The following is a 12,187-nucleotide window of genomic DNA, read 5'->3' on the forward strand; positions in this document are numbered from 1 at the left end:
GTAGCTAATCCATGTGCCCCATTATTAGGTAGACCGGTGGTGCTCAGACCCCATCCAAGCATTAAGAGAAAAAATTATTACCTATACTGCATGCATGCATGCACCACATGATCAGTCATGCCGTCAATTACGACCACTAATTTTTACACCAATACATTGAGATGCTTGCTTTGAAAAAAATTAATTTTTCACGGAAGTCAAAAGTCATCTTAGAGTTGCACACAGCCATATGCTTTGGAAAAAAAAGAAGTATATATACATCATATTTGGGTGCTTTTGTGGTTGGACTAGTTCACTACTGAATTGGTGGACATAATCAAACAAGTAATATTGCGTTCTAAAGTCGTCATCCACGATCCCCCTATACAGCATGAAGCACCAGCAGCAAAGGCCAACCAAAGCTTCGTAAGAAAATATAAAATATATAAATAAATCTACTCCATCCTATTAACTTAAGTTTTTGGGATAAGTGGAGATTTCAACATGGTATCAGAGCAGAGGTTCTGAGTTTGAATCCTATCTCCGCACTCTTTAACTTCATTATTAAAAAATTTCACATATTAGGCTCATCCATTAAAGGAAAGTTTGGCCCATATATTCTAAGAATGTGATTCGCTTTCTATGCACGAGTCTGCGACGATCTCGTCCCAAGATACAACAACTCAGCTCAACCCAGTCTTTCTTTAATAAACACGATCGCTGGAGAGGCTTGACCACCGACTCTTTCAGATGTCCAGAAAAGATAGAAAGCAAAAAATTGAAGAGTGGAAGAACTCACTATCTATGGAAAAAACTCTCGTGAGACAGAATACTCGTGAGAAAGAGATAATTTTGAAGATACATAATATTTCGAAAACATCACATCTTTTCAGAAATTAATGTTCTCTTTCAAATAGTCACAACTTTTTTGAAAGAGGAATCCGATAAAAAAATATTTTAAAGCACTTAAAACAACTAAAATTTAGGGGATAAGAAAATTTAAATCTTTTTAAATTAAAACTTCAACAATTCTCTAGAAAAGATTTAAATTTTTGAAAATTATAAAGTATAATATATGGGCAACTTATACTGTGCAATGGGTGAAGTATCCTGTAGATTTGAACCTCACTTAATATTGATAGTATCCATCTGAAGGAATCGTAGTAGATTAGACCTTGAATTAGGTCCTTTATCTCAAATTTCTACTTATCATACACACATTACTGATCAATTGGGTCTATGTGCGGTTAACACCATTTAAAAGTCTTGCACTTAGCACCTTAATTTTTTATAAGAATTTTGTTAGAGTTAACCCAAACTTCTAGTTGCGGCCTATACAACAATTCTCACATAGGTTAGTCCTCTAAGAATATTTGTGGCATAATACTCTGCAAAATTCATATCTTAGACTTATTAAGAGTATAATCCAATATTTTCTTTTACTAATAAAAGTATTCATTATAGAGATAAGAAAAGATATACTCCAAAAAAATGTGCTCTGATACGAACACGACCATTCAATTAGTTTCGTTTCTACCATATTGAGCCTTCTTTATGGATCTCTAATACAGAAGTTGAATATTCATTGTGGGTAACCAAATAAAGGTGTTAAGCCTCATCTTCTTCGATGATTCTAAGACTCAATATCCTTGGCGACTTTGGGGGTGGACCGCCGTGCCGGGCGATGGGCTCCGACGCTAGAGGGGCCAACCGTGAGATGGCCGTTGCGTAGACAAAAATCTTCGAAACGTCGGCAGTGTCCGCCGTATGGAAAACATGTTTTAGCGGGTAGGTGCACGCGCACTCATAAAACTTCTATGCGGAAGAAGTTCCAATGGAAGTAAGTACGCGGACGTCCGCGCAGGAGGGTGCATGCTGATGCTTTCGGAGTTGCGCGTTTATTATCCACCATACCGCGCGCCGAGAGCAGCGGAAATCCCCTTCTTTTTTTTTTTTTTTTTGAATTTTTTTAACAAATATCCTTCTAAATATCGAATTTTACATTAATAATTTTTCAAAATTAATATTTACATATATATACCCTCATAAAACTTTATTATTGTGCAAATGCCCATAATATAACGATTGTTCGATGTTAAGAACAATTATATTTATATTAATTAAAAATAAAATAAAAATTTTAAAATTATGCTATTGTTCCTGTCTTCTTCTCCTGCTATTGAGATTGCGATCTATTTGCATGTCTACCCATTAAGAATATTTTAGTCACTTTAATTTGAAACTGTTAATTTTTAACGTTGTTAGATAGTATGGGTATATATGCAAAAATAAAAATAAAAAAAAATAAAATGGCAAAACAAGTGTTTTACGAGGATATATATGTAAATATTAATTTAGAAGGATGTTCATGCAAACTCTGATATTTAGGGGGATATTCTAAAAAATTTTTTTTTTTATAACAACGCAGCGGTAATCCTGTAACAACGTGGACATTCCGTGCGGTCGTCCGCATAATAATCTACGAGAAATAAATCCGCTGGGAGGAGGCGGCTCTCTCCTTGGGAACGAAGGTGACCCGAGACGAGAGAGAGAGAAGGAAAGATGAGAGAAGAGGAGCTGCTGCGGTGCCAAATTCAGGAATGGTACCCCATCTTCAAACCTTATTCCATCCGCACCCTCTTCCACCCCCTCCCCGACTCCTTCCTCCGTTACCTCCTCGGCCTCCCCCTCAACCCTTCTTCCCCTCACGCCGACCCTGACGCTGACGCCGATGCCCCGCCCCCTTTCCTCCTTCCCCTCTCCGTCTCCGGCCGCGACCCCCTCCCTCGCCCCACCGCCCACCTCGACCCCGTCTCCCTTCTCGACTCCCAGACTTCCTTCTCTTCCTCCGACGACGATGACGCCGCCGAGGCCTCCGCCGCCGCGGCTCCGTCATTCCCGGACCTGGAGGCGGCGGTGGAGCGGTCCATCGCGGCCCTGGGCGCCGCCGCCTTCCCCAAGCTGAACTGGAGCGCCCCCAAGGACGCCGCCTGGATCTCCGCCGACGGCACCCTCCGCTGCACCTCCTTCGCGGACGTCGCCCTCCTCCTCCGCTCCTCCGACGCCATCGCCCACGACCTCTCCCACGCCCTCCCTTCCTGCCGCGACAACGAGCGATCCTCCACGACAACCTTCTACCTGGCCCTCCGCAAGTGGTACCCGTCTCTCCGCCCGGAGATGGAGTTCCGGTGCTTCGTCCGCCGCCGCCGCCTCGTCGGCATCTCCCAGCGCGAGGTCACCGGCTTCTATCCGGTGCTCCTCGACCGCCGCCACGAGATCCAGCCCCTCATCGAGGCCTTCTTCGCCGAGGTCGTGAAGCCGAGATTCGGATCGGAGGACTACACGTTCGACGTGTACGTGACCGGGGACGGCCGGGTGAAGCTGCTGGACTTCAATCCCTGGGGGGTCTTCACGCTGCCGCTGCTCTTCAGCTGGGAGGAGCTGGAGGGCGAGGGATTTGGCGGGGAGGAAGGCCGAGCGGTGGAGTTCAGGATCGTGGAGAGCCAGTGCGGGGTGAGGCCGGGGCTGAAGACGGCCGTGCCCTACGATTACTTGGATACAGCGGAGGGCAGCGGCTGGGATCAGTTCTTGAAGAAGGCGGATGAGGAGATCAGGAGGCAGGCCCAGACCACTCCCGCCCCTGATGCTGGCTGAATGCCTACTAGTAGAAGAAAAGAAAAAAAAAAGGGAAGGACTCTTCATGCTCTTTGATCTAAGGTCAGCCAGTCTTCAGAAAAAGTCCTTGCTTTTTGCTTGTAATTGTTGTTTAGCAATGGGTTTTGAAGGCAACCATGGAGCTTCAGTTGTAGTTCTAGTTAAGGATCCAAGTGTTGGTTCATGTCATGCTGCTGAAAAGATTACTGACACAGTATAGAAGTGTGCATATCATGTATTTGCTTGTATCGGTCAGTAATGCACTATGATGCTGGTTAGTGGTTAGATTGATATTGCCAAACTTAAACTAAATTCAGCCAAACCAATTCACACTACATTATTTCATTCAGCTAGTTTGGTTTCGCATCTTTTCTTCCCTAGGCCTTCTATAAGCCTTTTGCAAGCTAAAAGCATTATATTTTTGAAATTGGAGGTAGACAGAGCCTAGATGCAGAGAGTTAATCATGTCTTATGATGAATTTTCTTCATAAACGACAGGCAAACATTATTGTTCTAGTATGATAGTGGATAATAAAGAATAAAGATAGAACCTGGATTCTATAAACAAATCAATCTTTTACAAAAAATTCTGTATGGTTTGGAGGGAGTCTGCATGACATAATTCCTTTGTATGAATCAAAGTTTCTTAGAGCAAGTTTATGATGCTTTACAATTTTCACTTAAAAATTTTCATTTCATCAGCTTTGTTTTGGATGGTTTAGGCGAAGATAATGCTAATCTATAGCTTGTGGGCAACCTTTGTTGATTAGTGTGTCACATATACTCAAGTTTTGTCTATTAGCAGCATCATACATGTTTAGTTGGACCAATGATGCTTGATATCTTTTAAACTGTCAAAGTTGGTTTATAGATGTTCAGGACGTTTTTAAGAAATAAAATGTTGAAGGATTTTTGCTCATGCACATATTTTTTAGGTTCATGGATTTTTAGGAAACAAAAGCCTTGGTAATTTGGGTTCATGTACTTGTGGGTTGTGCTTTGTAGTGGTTGATTTTATTTAGGAATGAACCCCTGGGTAATTTTGGTTAATGAAAATGTTTTATTATCTTTAATGTATTCCATGAGAGCAAATAAAATTTTAGTTAATTTGGTTTGCTGTCCTGCCATACGTGCAGTAATGGATTGAACACTTTTCAGGAGTAGCATTTGGGTAATTTTGGTTCGTGGGTGATCTTTTGTTCTGGTGCATCATTTTTTTTTTAATGACATTTAGGAGACAATGTCTTTGTAGATGTTTTTTCTTGTACTTGCAGGATGCTCTGTAATTTTTTGCATGCTGTTCTTGGAAACAAAACCTTCGGTGATTGGTGATCCCATACATGTATTTTAAACTCCCATGACTGGTAAACAAAATATATGACAGATACATTGCTATCCTGCCTATCATCTAGCTTTGAGTTCCGTCTCTATATAAGTATATGAAGGAGGGAAAGGAATTCTTGCAGATCCCACCTCTTACCACCTCTCAATCAACTAGAATGACAGTACCTCATGTGGAAGATAGTGTCTCCCACATATCTCCATCTCATGACTGGACGAAAGAAATAAATTTACTATAAGCCCTTGCACCTTTGCTCCCTTATGCAAGCGATGCTTCTCAAGATATTTATGCATCTCTTCACATGTTGGAAGGTGATTTCCTTGTAAAGCATTCACCAACTGAGACAAATTTCAGCCGCTCCGAAGGTTCCTCCTCTTCTCCTCCTCCTACCATTTTTCTGTTTTTCAAAATTTATCTACTCTTCTTCTTCCACCGTTGCTGGGTAAGCTGGGATCAAGTGAATTAGTCAAGCTCCAAAAGCAAGGTAATTTGACCTCACAAATACCATACAAACGCATCCCTTCAGCCATTGCCTTCCCTTTCCACCTTTCTAGCGTTAGACTATATGGCATACATGTATGGGTGCTTGAGGAAACCCAGAGAAATTGACACCACAGTTGACAGAGCTCACTTTCACTACAGGATTCATGGTATCTTCTTACTGATTCATTGAGACCCAATACTCATTAGAGTCTCTGAGGTTAGTTTCTGTTTGTTCTTATTTCTCCTTGGGATTCTCATAAAGTAATCCAAACATGCTTGAATTTTAAGTTTATAGAATGTTGTTGATATCTGTCATATTCAATTCTTGCTGACAACGTATCTTTCCTTGCAATGATGAATGATTTTCTATTTCCCCCTTTCCAGGATCAATTCATCCGTGTAGTTGGTGATTGGATGGTTTACTCAGAGATGTTCAGGGATGGAGGCAAGCAGGAGCTTTGCAAGCATACAAGACATTGTCTCGTTATGAAAGCTAGCCTTGCATGGTTTCTGAGTTGCTTATATTCCTCAAAAATCCAAACATGTTGCTCTGTGTTTATAGAACATATGATGGAAAAATATGACGGAAAGAGCGCATCTTTCAGGTATGGTTATGAATATTTGTAATTGCCTTTTTATGTTAATCAGCAAAAAAAGCACTGCAAAAATATTTATATTTTTGAAATTGTGTATGAAGGATCGTTTCCAAAAAAAATTGGAAAATAATTGGTATGCCAATCAATCTATGAACAAGAGTACATACTAGGAGTATTGCTCTTGTTGATTCTTTCTGTAAGGCAAGTGATCTAATGGTCTAATGTAGATTAGGGATTTCTCCCACATAATTAAAGCCAAAACTATGAGCTCAGTTTGACGGTATTCAATTGTTTGACTGTGACTCTAGCTTGTTTTGGATTCCTGAGCCTCTTTGACAGAAACAAATGAAAAAAATACTGATCTGGCAACTCTTGGCTGAGAAACTCTTGCAAGCCTTGTTGGCTTTGTGGTTTTGTGGCAAGCTCACTTATGCCTAATTGGCTGAAACAACAGTTCAGCAGACATTTCCAAGGAAGCAACATAAACTTGATGGATGATCATAAAATCAAATCAATCCTTCCGCTTCTAGCCAAACATTTATCTGGTGAAGAAGGCAAGAAGGTTCAGAATAATTAAAATTAACCTTTCCAATGTCAAAACTCCTTTATGGTATGCATTAATTCAGTCGAGGCACATCCACTCAAAATTGGATCATCCCGATTGCAGCTAGTGTTGGTGGACATGTAAATATTCCTTGTTTGATGTTTCTAGTTTTCTTTTCATCATGCCTGCTCTGACTTCTTGTAGGATGAGAACCTCAGGAGCGATGACAGACTCAAAACTCCAAGAGCCCACATGGTCTTCAAACCTGCTATTGGCTTTGCCACTATAACACTTGTGTTGTACTGCTAACACTTGCTAATTTATATCGCATCATTTGCTTGTGTGGCATCTACTTGCTGATTCAAAATCTGTGGTTTCATGGATTACAGGTATCCCACTCATCTAGTAATCATTTGATTACATATTAATCAATCAAATTAACAACTAAAGCGAGCTAAGTGCGCTCATTATTCAATGCGTGTCGCAGTAAGGAATTAATTAACAAGGATCTTAATGTATATCATATCTTAAGATTAGGCGAACACCAAATAAATTAAGGATTGGTACTCTAGTTTTGCGAGCTGTAGCGGTCAGCTAATCTTGTGTTGGAAACATGGTGCAGAAGGGCTCATGTTTTTATCTAATTTCCGACTTGGCTGCACAGGACAAGCGGAGGATATCCATTTGATGCAGAGAGACAAGATGCGAGTCAAATTGAAATTTAGAGACTTTTTTTTGAGAATTATGCAGGTATATATATAGTCCCACATCGGTTATATATAGAGAACCAAGAAACTTATATAATACTATCTGACTGGTATTTTTGGATAAGATTCTTGGTTGCGATATAGAGTATTAGAATAAATCCGGCCTATGGCCCATGTGGACTAGGGAACATTGTAGACATCAATCTTTTCTCTTCCTCATTTTTCCTTTTTCTATAATTATATACATAAGGAGGAATGTTGCCATCCAAATTGGAACATGAAATCTCTCCATATTGCATGCCCTTATGAGAGGGATGCCAACAAATCAAACCAAACCCTGTTCTCAAAAATGATATGTTTCACACTTTTACATCCTCTTACTTATGAAGAAATGGGACTCGTTGAATTGGCATCAAAACGGTTATTAAAAGAGATTGCCTCACAATTCCTTCCTCGCAATTCGTTTCTGTCAAGGTTTGCATCTTCTTCTGCAGATATGCCAGCTTTTATTGGTGCTATGACCATGTTTTTTTCTTTAGCATTAACACTTCTCAAACTTATGAGCTTGACAAACAATAAGGCTACGTCTTAATAATGATGAAAAAGTGGAGCTAAGTTGACCGGAGTCACAAAAGAAGCAGCTCGAACTGTGCGATGAATCACAATTCAACTTACAGGATCACCCAACTGGTATATAATTTACCCTTAAAGTATTTAAAGCTAGGGTTTAGATGGAAGACTTCATGACCTATAAATTGGAAGTCCTTGGGTCCGGCACTGAGTTAAATGCATGGGATCTACCAGTAATCATCCATCTTGATTTCTTATTCCTACATTAATATAAATAAACAAATATACGATTTCTATATTAAAATCTCTTCAGTATCTTGTCTAGAATTTAACTTGCCATAAGCTAAGTAGCTGCCAAGAAAAAAATTATACATCTATATGAAAACGGGCTTCCGAGGCCACATGCTCATAAGTGTGGAAAGCGAGAAGGGAGGCTCATATGGGAATCTTCGACGTGGGAATGCGAGAGATCCGGCGACCCTTCTGCTGCCCTGCTCTCTTCTAATCTTTCCTTCTCTCCACAGTCCTCTTCACTCGTTCCATTTCGTTCATCCATGCCAGCTAACAACTCCTCACAAAAATATGTGCAAGCGCTTCACAGCTCGATGCTAGTATAAAGACTTCATCAGTCCTCCCCATATGGATCTTAGCTCGCAGGGAGCAATATATGAGGTGAGAGTTCTATTCCATGCATTAAGAATTCATACAGCGCCATTTCTCTAAGGAGCTGCTCCTCTTCTTTTTGCTTCCATTTGGTCTATCCTTCTTGCTCGTCAGCTCTTCCTCTATGGCCCTCGCCAAGGAGCGAACGCCGGAAGGCTCGCAAACCGGTTCGCTCTATGGGAATGTGCAGGGAAGAGGGCCCTCCATTCAAGGGTTGGATCCTTCTTCGCTCGAGTTGTTTGGCTACAAGGGCCACAATGATGTGCTGCTTGAGGATGGAGGAGGGTCGGAGTCCTTCGGGAGCTATTCTGGAGGCCTTCTTCCTATGTTGTCTGATCCAAGCAACTCATCCTTCGTGTTTGGGCCGCTGAACTCTTCACCACAAGGAACTCGCTCCGTTGTCGACGTCGACGCAGGGTCCAGCCATTGGGCACACTCAGGCTCTTCCGTCCTTAGCTTTGAGCAAGGGGATAGGCTGCTTTGCACTAGCTATCCAAACATTGATCATGAAGATGAGAGTGCTATTTGGATGGATGACATGATTCAAAATTACCAACTGAATGACTTTGACATGAAGCGTGGCACTGACTCTCGTTTCATTCAAGACCAAACTTGTTTTGATATGGGAAATGGGTATAAATTGAATGAAAACCGAGAGAACAAGAAGCGGGGGTTCGGGCTGCTATACATGGGCGCAGCTGCTGGTGATGGTCATCAAGAGAGTGCCAAGCAAGAGAAAGGCATCCAAGAATGCCCTTATATGGTGCTTTGATCCTCTTTGAGAGTTAGATCATGTTTATACTAAATTATAATATTGTTCTCAGAGAATTCAAGTAGTGAAGCATGATGACATGAAATATATTCTTGTTTATTCAGAGAGGTCATGTTAATTCTTCACAAATAAACAAGGAAACATTAGTTAGGTTCTAACTCAGGCCATGGTTATTGCTGCAGGGTGGTGAATTGCAAGCCTCCAAGAAGCATTGCTGTAGCACATGGAAGACCAAGGCCAAGCCTAGTCCATCCAAGGATCCTCAGAGTATTGCAGCAAAGGTCAGTTATTCTAACTGCGTAATACTTCAATATATGGTAGTCCTCGGGCTTTCTTTATGAACTGCCATGTCTTTATATAAGGCTACGGTAAATGGAGCATTTCTCCAAGAGCATGAACTGTTATGCCTTTATTTAAGGCTGCAGTACAAGGAGCATTTCATCCAAACTCTCGGAGATTTCCGTTAATAGATGATTTCATGTTGCAGAACCGAAGAGAGAGGGTAAGCGAGCGGCTAAAAATTCTGCAAGATCTCATTCCCAATGGATCAAAGGTGCACCTTAATTATTTCCCAACTTCCTTGAAATTTCAATTTGGGAAATCATTGCATGGGCTCCATGAATTATCTCGTCATTAATAAAATTTCAACACCTCTTGACTTTAGGTTGATGTGGTTACCATGCTAGAGAAAGCCATTAGCTATGTGAAGTTCCTCCAATTGCAAGTGAAGGTGATCATCCAAACTGAGTTGAGAATGGTATGATTTTTGCATGCATTAGACTAAGCATTTTGATTTTGATATAGGTATTAGCAACTGATGAGTTCTGGCCAGTGCAAGGTGGGAAAGCACCTGAAGTGTCTCAAGTGAAGGAGGCTATTGATGCCATTTTGTCTTCTCACAGAAACAGCAACTCTAGCTCCTAGCAGTTAGCCTTTAATGGGAAGAAGTCAAGAGGACACAATAAGAGGACTCCACCAGAAGAAATAAAAAAAAGGAACCTTCAGATGCCAAGAAAATAAGGCATTTTTATAGCTTGGTGCTGAAGAGTAAAAAGAAAAGGCCATTTTCATCTTTTGCTCTTTCTGATGCTTATGTAATATTTTTATGAGATGTAATGGAACTGAACTGAACCGAACTGCAGCAACTTTAGAAAGGAGTTTGAACTGAGGAATACAGAGTATCTTAATTTTTATTCCCTTGTTGATTATATTCAATTTCTCCTAATTTTTTGAGATCCAATTTCCCTTGAGAAATTAGATGTTCAATGTTTCAAATTATTTGAATGATAAGTTTAATATTTTGAAGCATGAATGTTATGGTAGACAAGACAGCAGCTCACTCTAATACTCCTAAGCTTCAAGTTAAGAATTAATCAATTGCACTGATAATTAAGACAAACTTTTATTGACCATTAGGGTCTTGGCATGACAAGGGCTGAAAGTCAAAATAAAAGACAGAATAAGCAATTTGCATCTTTCATATGCACTTCCACTTGCTTAAAGTAGGGTATACTGGTTGGTAGCATGAGAAGAGTTAGGTACGTAGTTTTGTCTTGCCGATCTATGGAAGTAGCCCGCATCACCGTTCAGGGATCGGCAGCAACAGATAGCTAAATTCTTTAGGCTACTGAATATGGAATGCATTCATGGAGTCTCGACTTGCCGAGAAACAAAATCATGCGGCCAAATTTGACAACGCATTTGACAGCCAATCTAGTAATGCATATTCAACATAATGATTGTTTAGAGTCAAATTTAGATTAATATAAAGCGAGTTTCTTGTCATATGTGCCCTTGAAGAAAAGGAAAAAAAGGGTTTATGCATACCATACATAATAGTAGGGGAATGTAGGAATGTTCAAGGCATCTGATAGCAAAGAATATAGGCAAGAATAGAACCAGGGAGCAGATGAAAACCTTACTTATGGTCATTGGAAAATCAGGAAAAATGGTGCATGCACCTAAAACCTGTTAAATATTATCGACTAAATGTGTTCATTTTATACTCCTTTCTATCAAATGGCAGCAAATTTCCTTTCATGCCATAATTTTGTAGGTTACATTAGAAAGTTAAGTAAAATGGATATCTTGTTTTAAAATATCCAAGAACTTTTTAAACCAGATGTGCATATAAAAGCAAGAGCAAGACAAGAAACTATTGAACATAGGGTACATTATTAGAATGACAACAATTGAACACAAGGCCTTACAATCCCTTTGTAGTATAGCTAACCCCCACATTAGCTCAATGAACCTCAATACCACAAATTCAGAAAACAAAAAGCTCCAAAATCCACTTAGAATAAACCAGAAGTCTCAAGCATCTCAAATCTTTCACCCATTATTCATTTTTAGACCTGTCTTTGCTAGACATGGCAACAGCATATAACTAACTTACAATAGCTAAAAACCCATTTCAAGTGTACTCCCTATAGAAAAAGTATGTATTTTGAGAATATTAACACAGATTTGTTATTGAATTCCTCATACTATAAGACTATGAAAAAATGTCCATTGTTACAGTAATCATAATACGAAAAATAGCTGTTGTCGAAATCATCAATTAGGTATTGGAAGCACTGGCATAGAGGCCAACAAAAAAGAACATACATATTATACCATCCCTTATTTTGTTTCTTATAATTTAGTTCTAGTAGGAGATCATTATAGTTTATAGTGTTACTATAAGAATTCTATTAGCAACTAGGAAACACAGTTATATGATCTTTCTGATGAGCTAGGTGCTCAAGGGTGTGCTGCACAGTTATGATCCGGCTTCTTGACTATATTTGAAATATTCATAAGAAAATTATTTTAAACAAACCGCAGGTTGCAGGGACATGCATTGTTAGACAGATCGGTCGAGATCCAGTTAAA

The 12,187-nt window shown here is 40.0% G+C and overlaps 2 protein-coding genes across 6 annotated transcripts; both read left to right on the forward strand.

Annotated features, from left to right (window-relative positions):
• Nucleotides 1-2,483: 2,483 nt before the first annotated feature.
• LOC148703025 (uncharacterized) lies at nt 2,484-6,946 on the forward strand. Of its 5 annotated transcripts, none has more exons than XM_089924521.1 (3): nt 2,484-5,675; nt 5,843-6,063; nt 6,803-6,946. In XM_089924521.1, the coding sequence occupies exon 1, from the start codon at nt 2,542-2,544 to the stop codon at nt 3,631-3,633; it is 1,092 nt and encodes a 363-aa protein (XP_089780647.1). In that variant the 5' UTR covers nt 2,484-2,541; the 3' UTR covers nt 3,634-5,675; nt 5,843-6,063; nt 6,803-6,946. The 5 variants fall into 5 exon arrangements, with proteins under 5 accessions (XP_089780647.1, XP_089780646.1, XP_038983012.2 ...); XM_089924520.1 differs by having other exon boundaries at nt 2,484-5,340; nt 5,618-5,675; nt 5,843-6,946; XM_039127084.3 differs by having other exon boundaries at nt 2,484-3,696.
• A 1,607-nt stretch (nt 6,947-8,553) lies between these two features.
• Nucleotides 8,554-10,518, forward strand: LOC103702055 (putative transcription factor bHLH086). The gene is made up of 5 exons (XM_089924522.1): nt 8,554-9,301; nt 9,493-9,591; nt 9,798-9,863; nt 9,975-10,040; nt 10,115-10,518. Exons 1-5 carry the CDS (start codon nt 8,663-8,665, stop codon nt 10,232-10,234), a joined length of 990 nt encoding a protein of 329 aa, XP_089780648.1. The 5' UTR covers nt 8,554-8,662; the 3' UTR covers nt 10,235-10,518.
• The last annotated feature ends 1,669 nt before the right edge of the window (nt 10,519-12,187 follow it).

This window comes from Phoenix dactylifera, chromosome 7 (genome assembly GCF_051530095.1).
Source record: "Phoenix dactylifera cultivar Ajwa chromosome 7, Ajwa_hap1_PhDact_Kaust_v1.1, whole genome shotgun sequence".
Lineage (NCBI taxonomy): Eukaryota > Viridiplantae > Streptophyta > Magnoliopsida > Arecales > Arecaceae > Phoenix > Phoenix dactylifera.

Excerpts from the sequence above, each read along its gene's own strand:
- LOC148703025 (XM_089924519.1), top strand. The coding sequence starts at position 2,542 with ATGAGAGAAGAGGAGCTGCTGCGGTGCCAAATTCAGGAATGGTACCCC.
- LOC103702055 (XM_089924522.1), top strand. The coding sequence starts at position 8,663 with ATGGCCCTCGCCAAGGAGCGAACGCCGGAAGGCTCGCAAACCGGTTCG. Across the intron at positions 9,302-9,492 it reads TCCAAGAATGCCCTTATATG|GGTGGTGAATTGCAAGCCTC; the intron begins GTGCTTTGATCC and ends TTATTGCTGCAG. Across the intron at positions 9,592-9,797 it reads CTCAGAGTATTGCAGCAAAG|AACCGAAGAGAGAGGGTAAG; the intron begins GTCAGTTATTCT and ends TTCATGTTGCAG.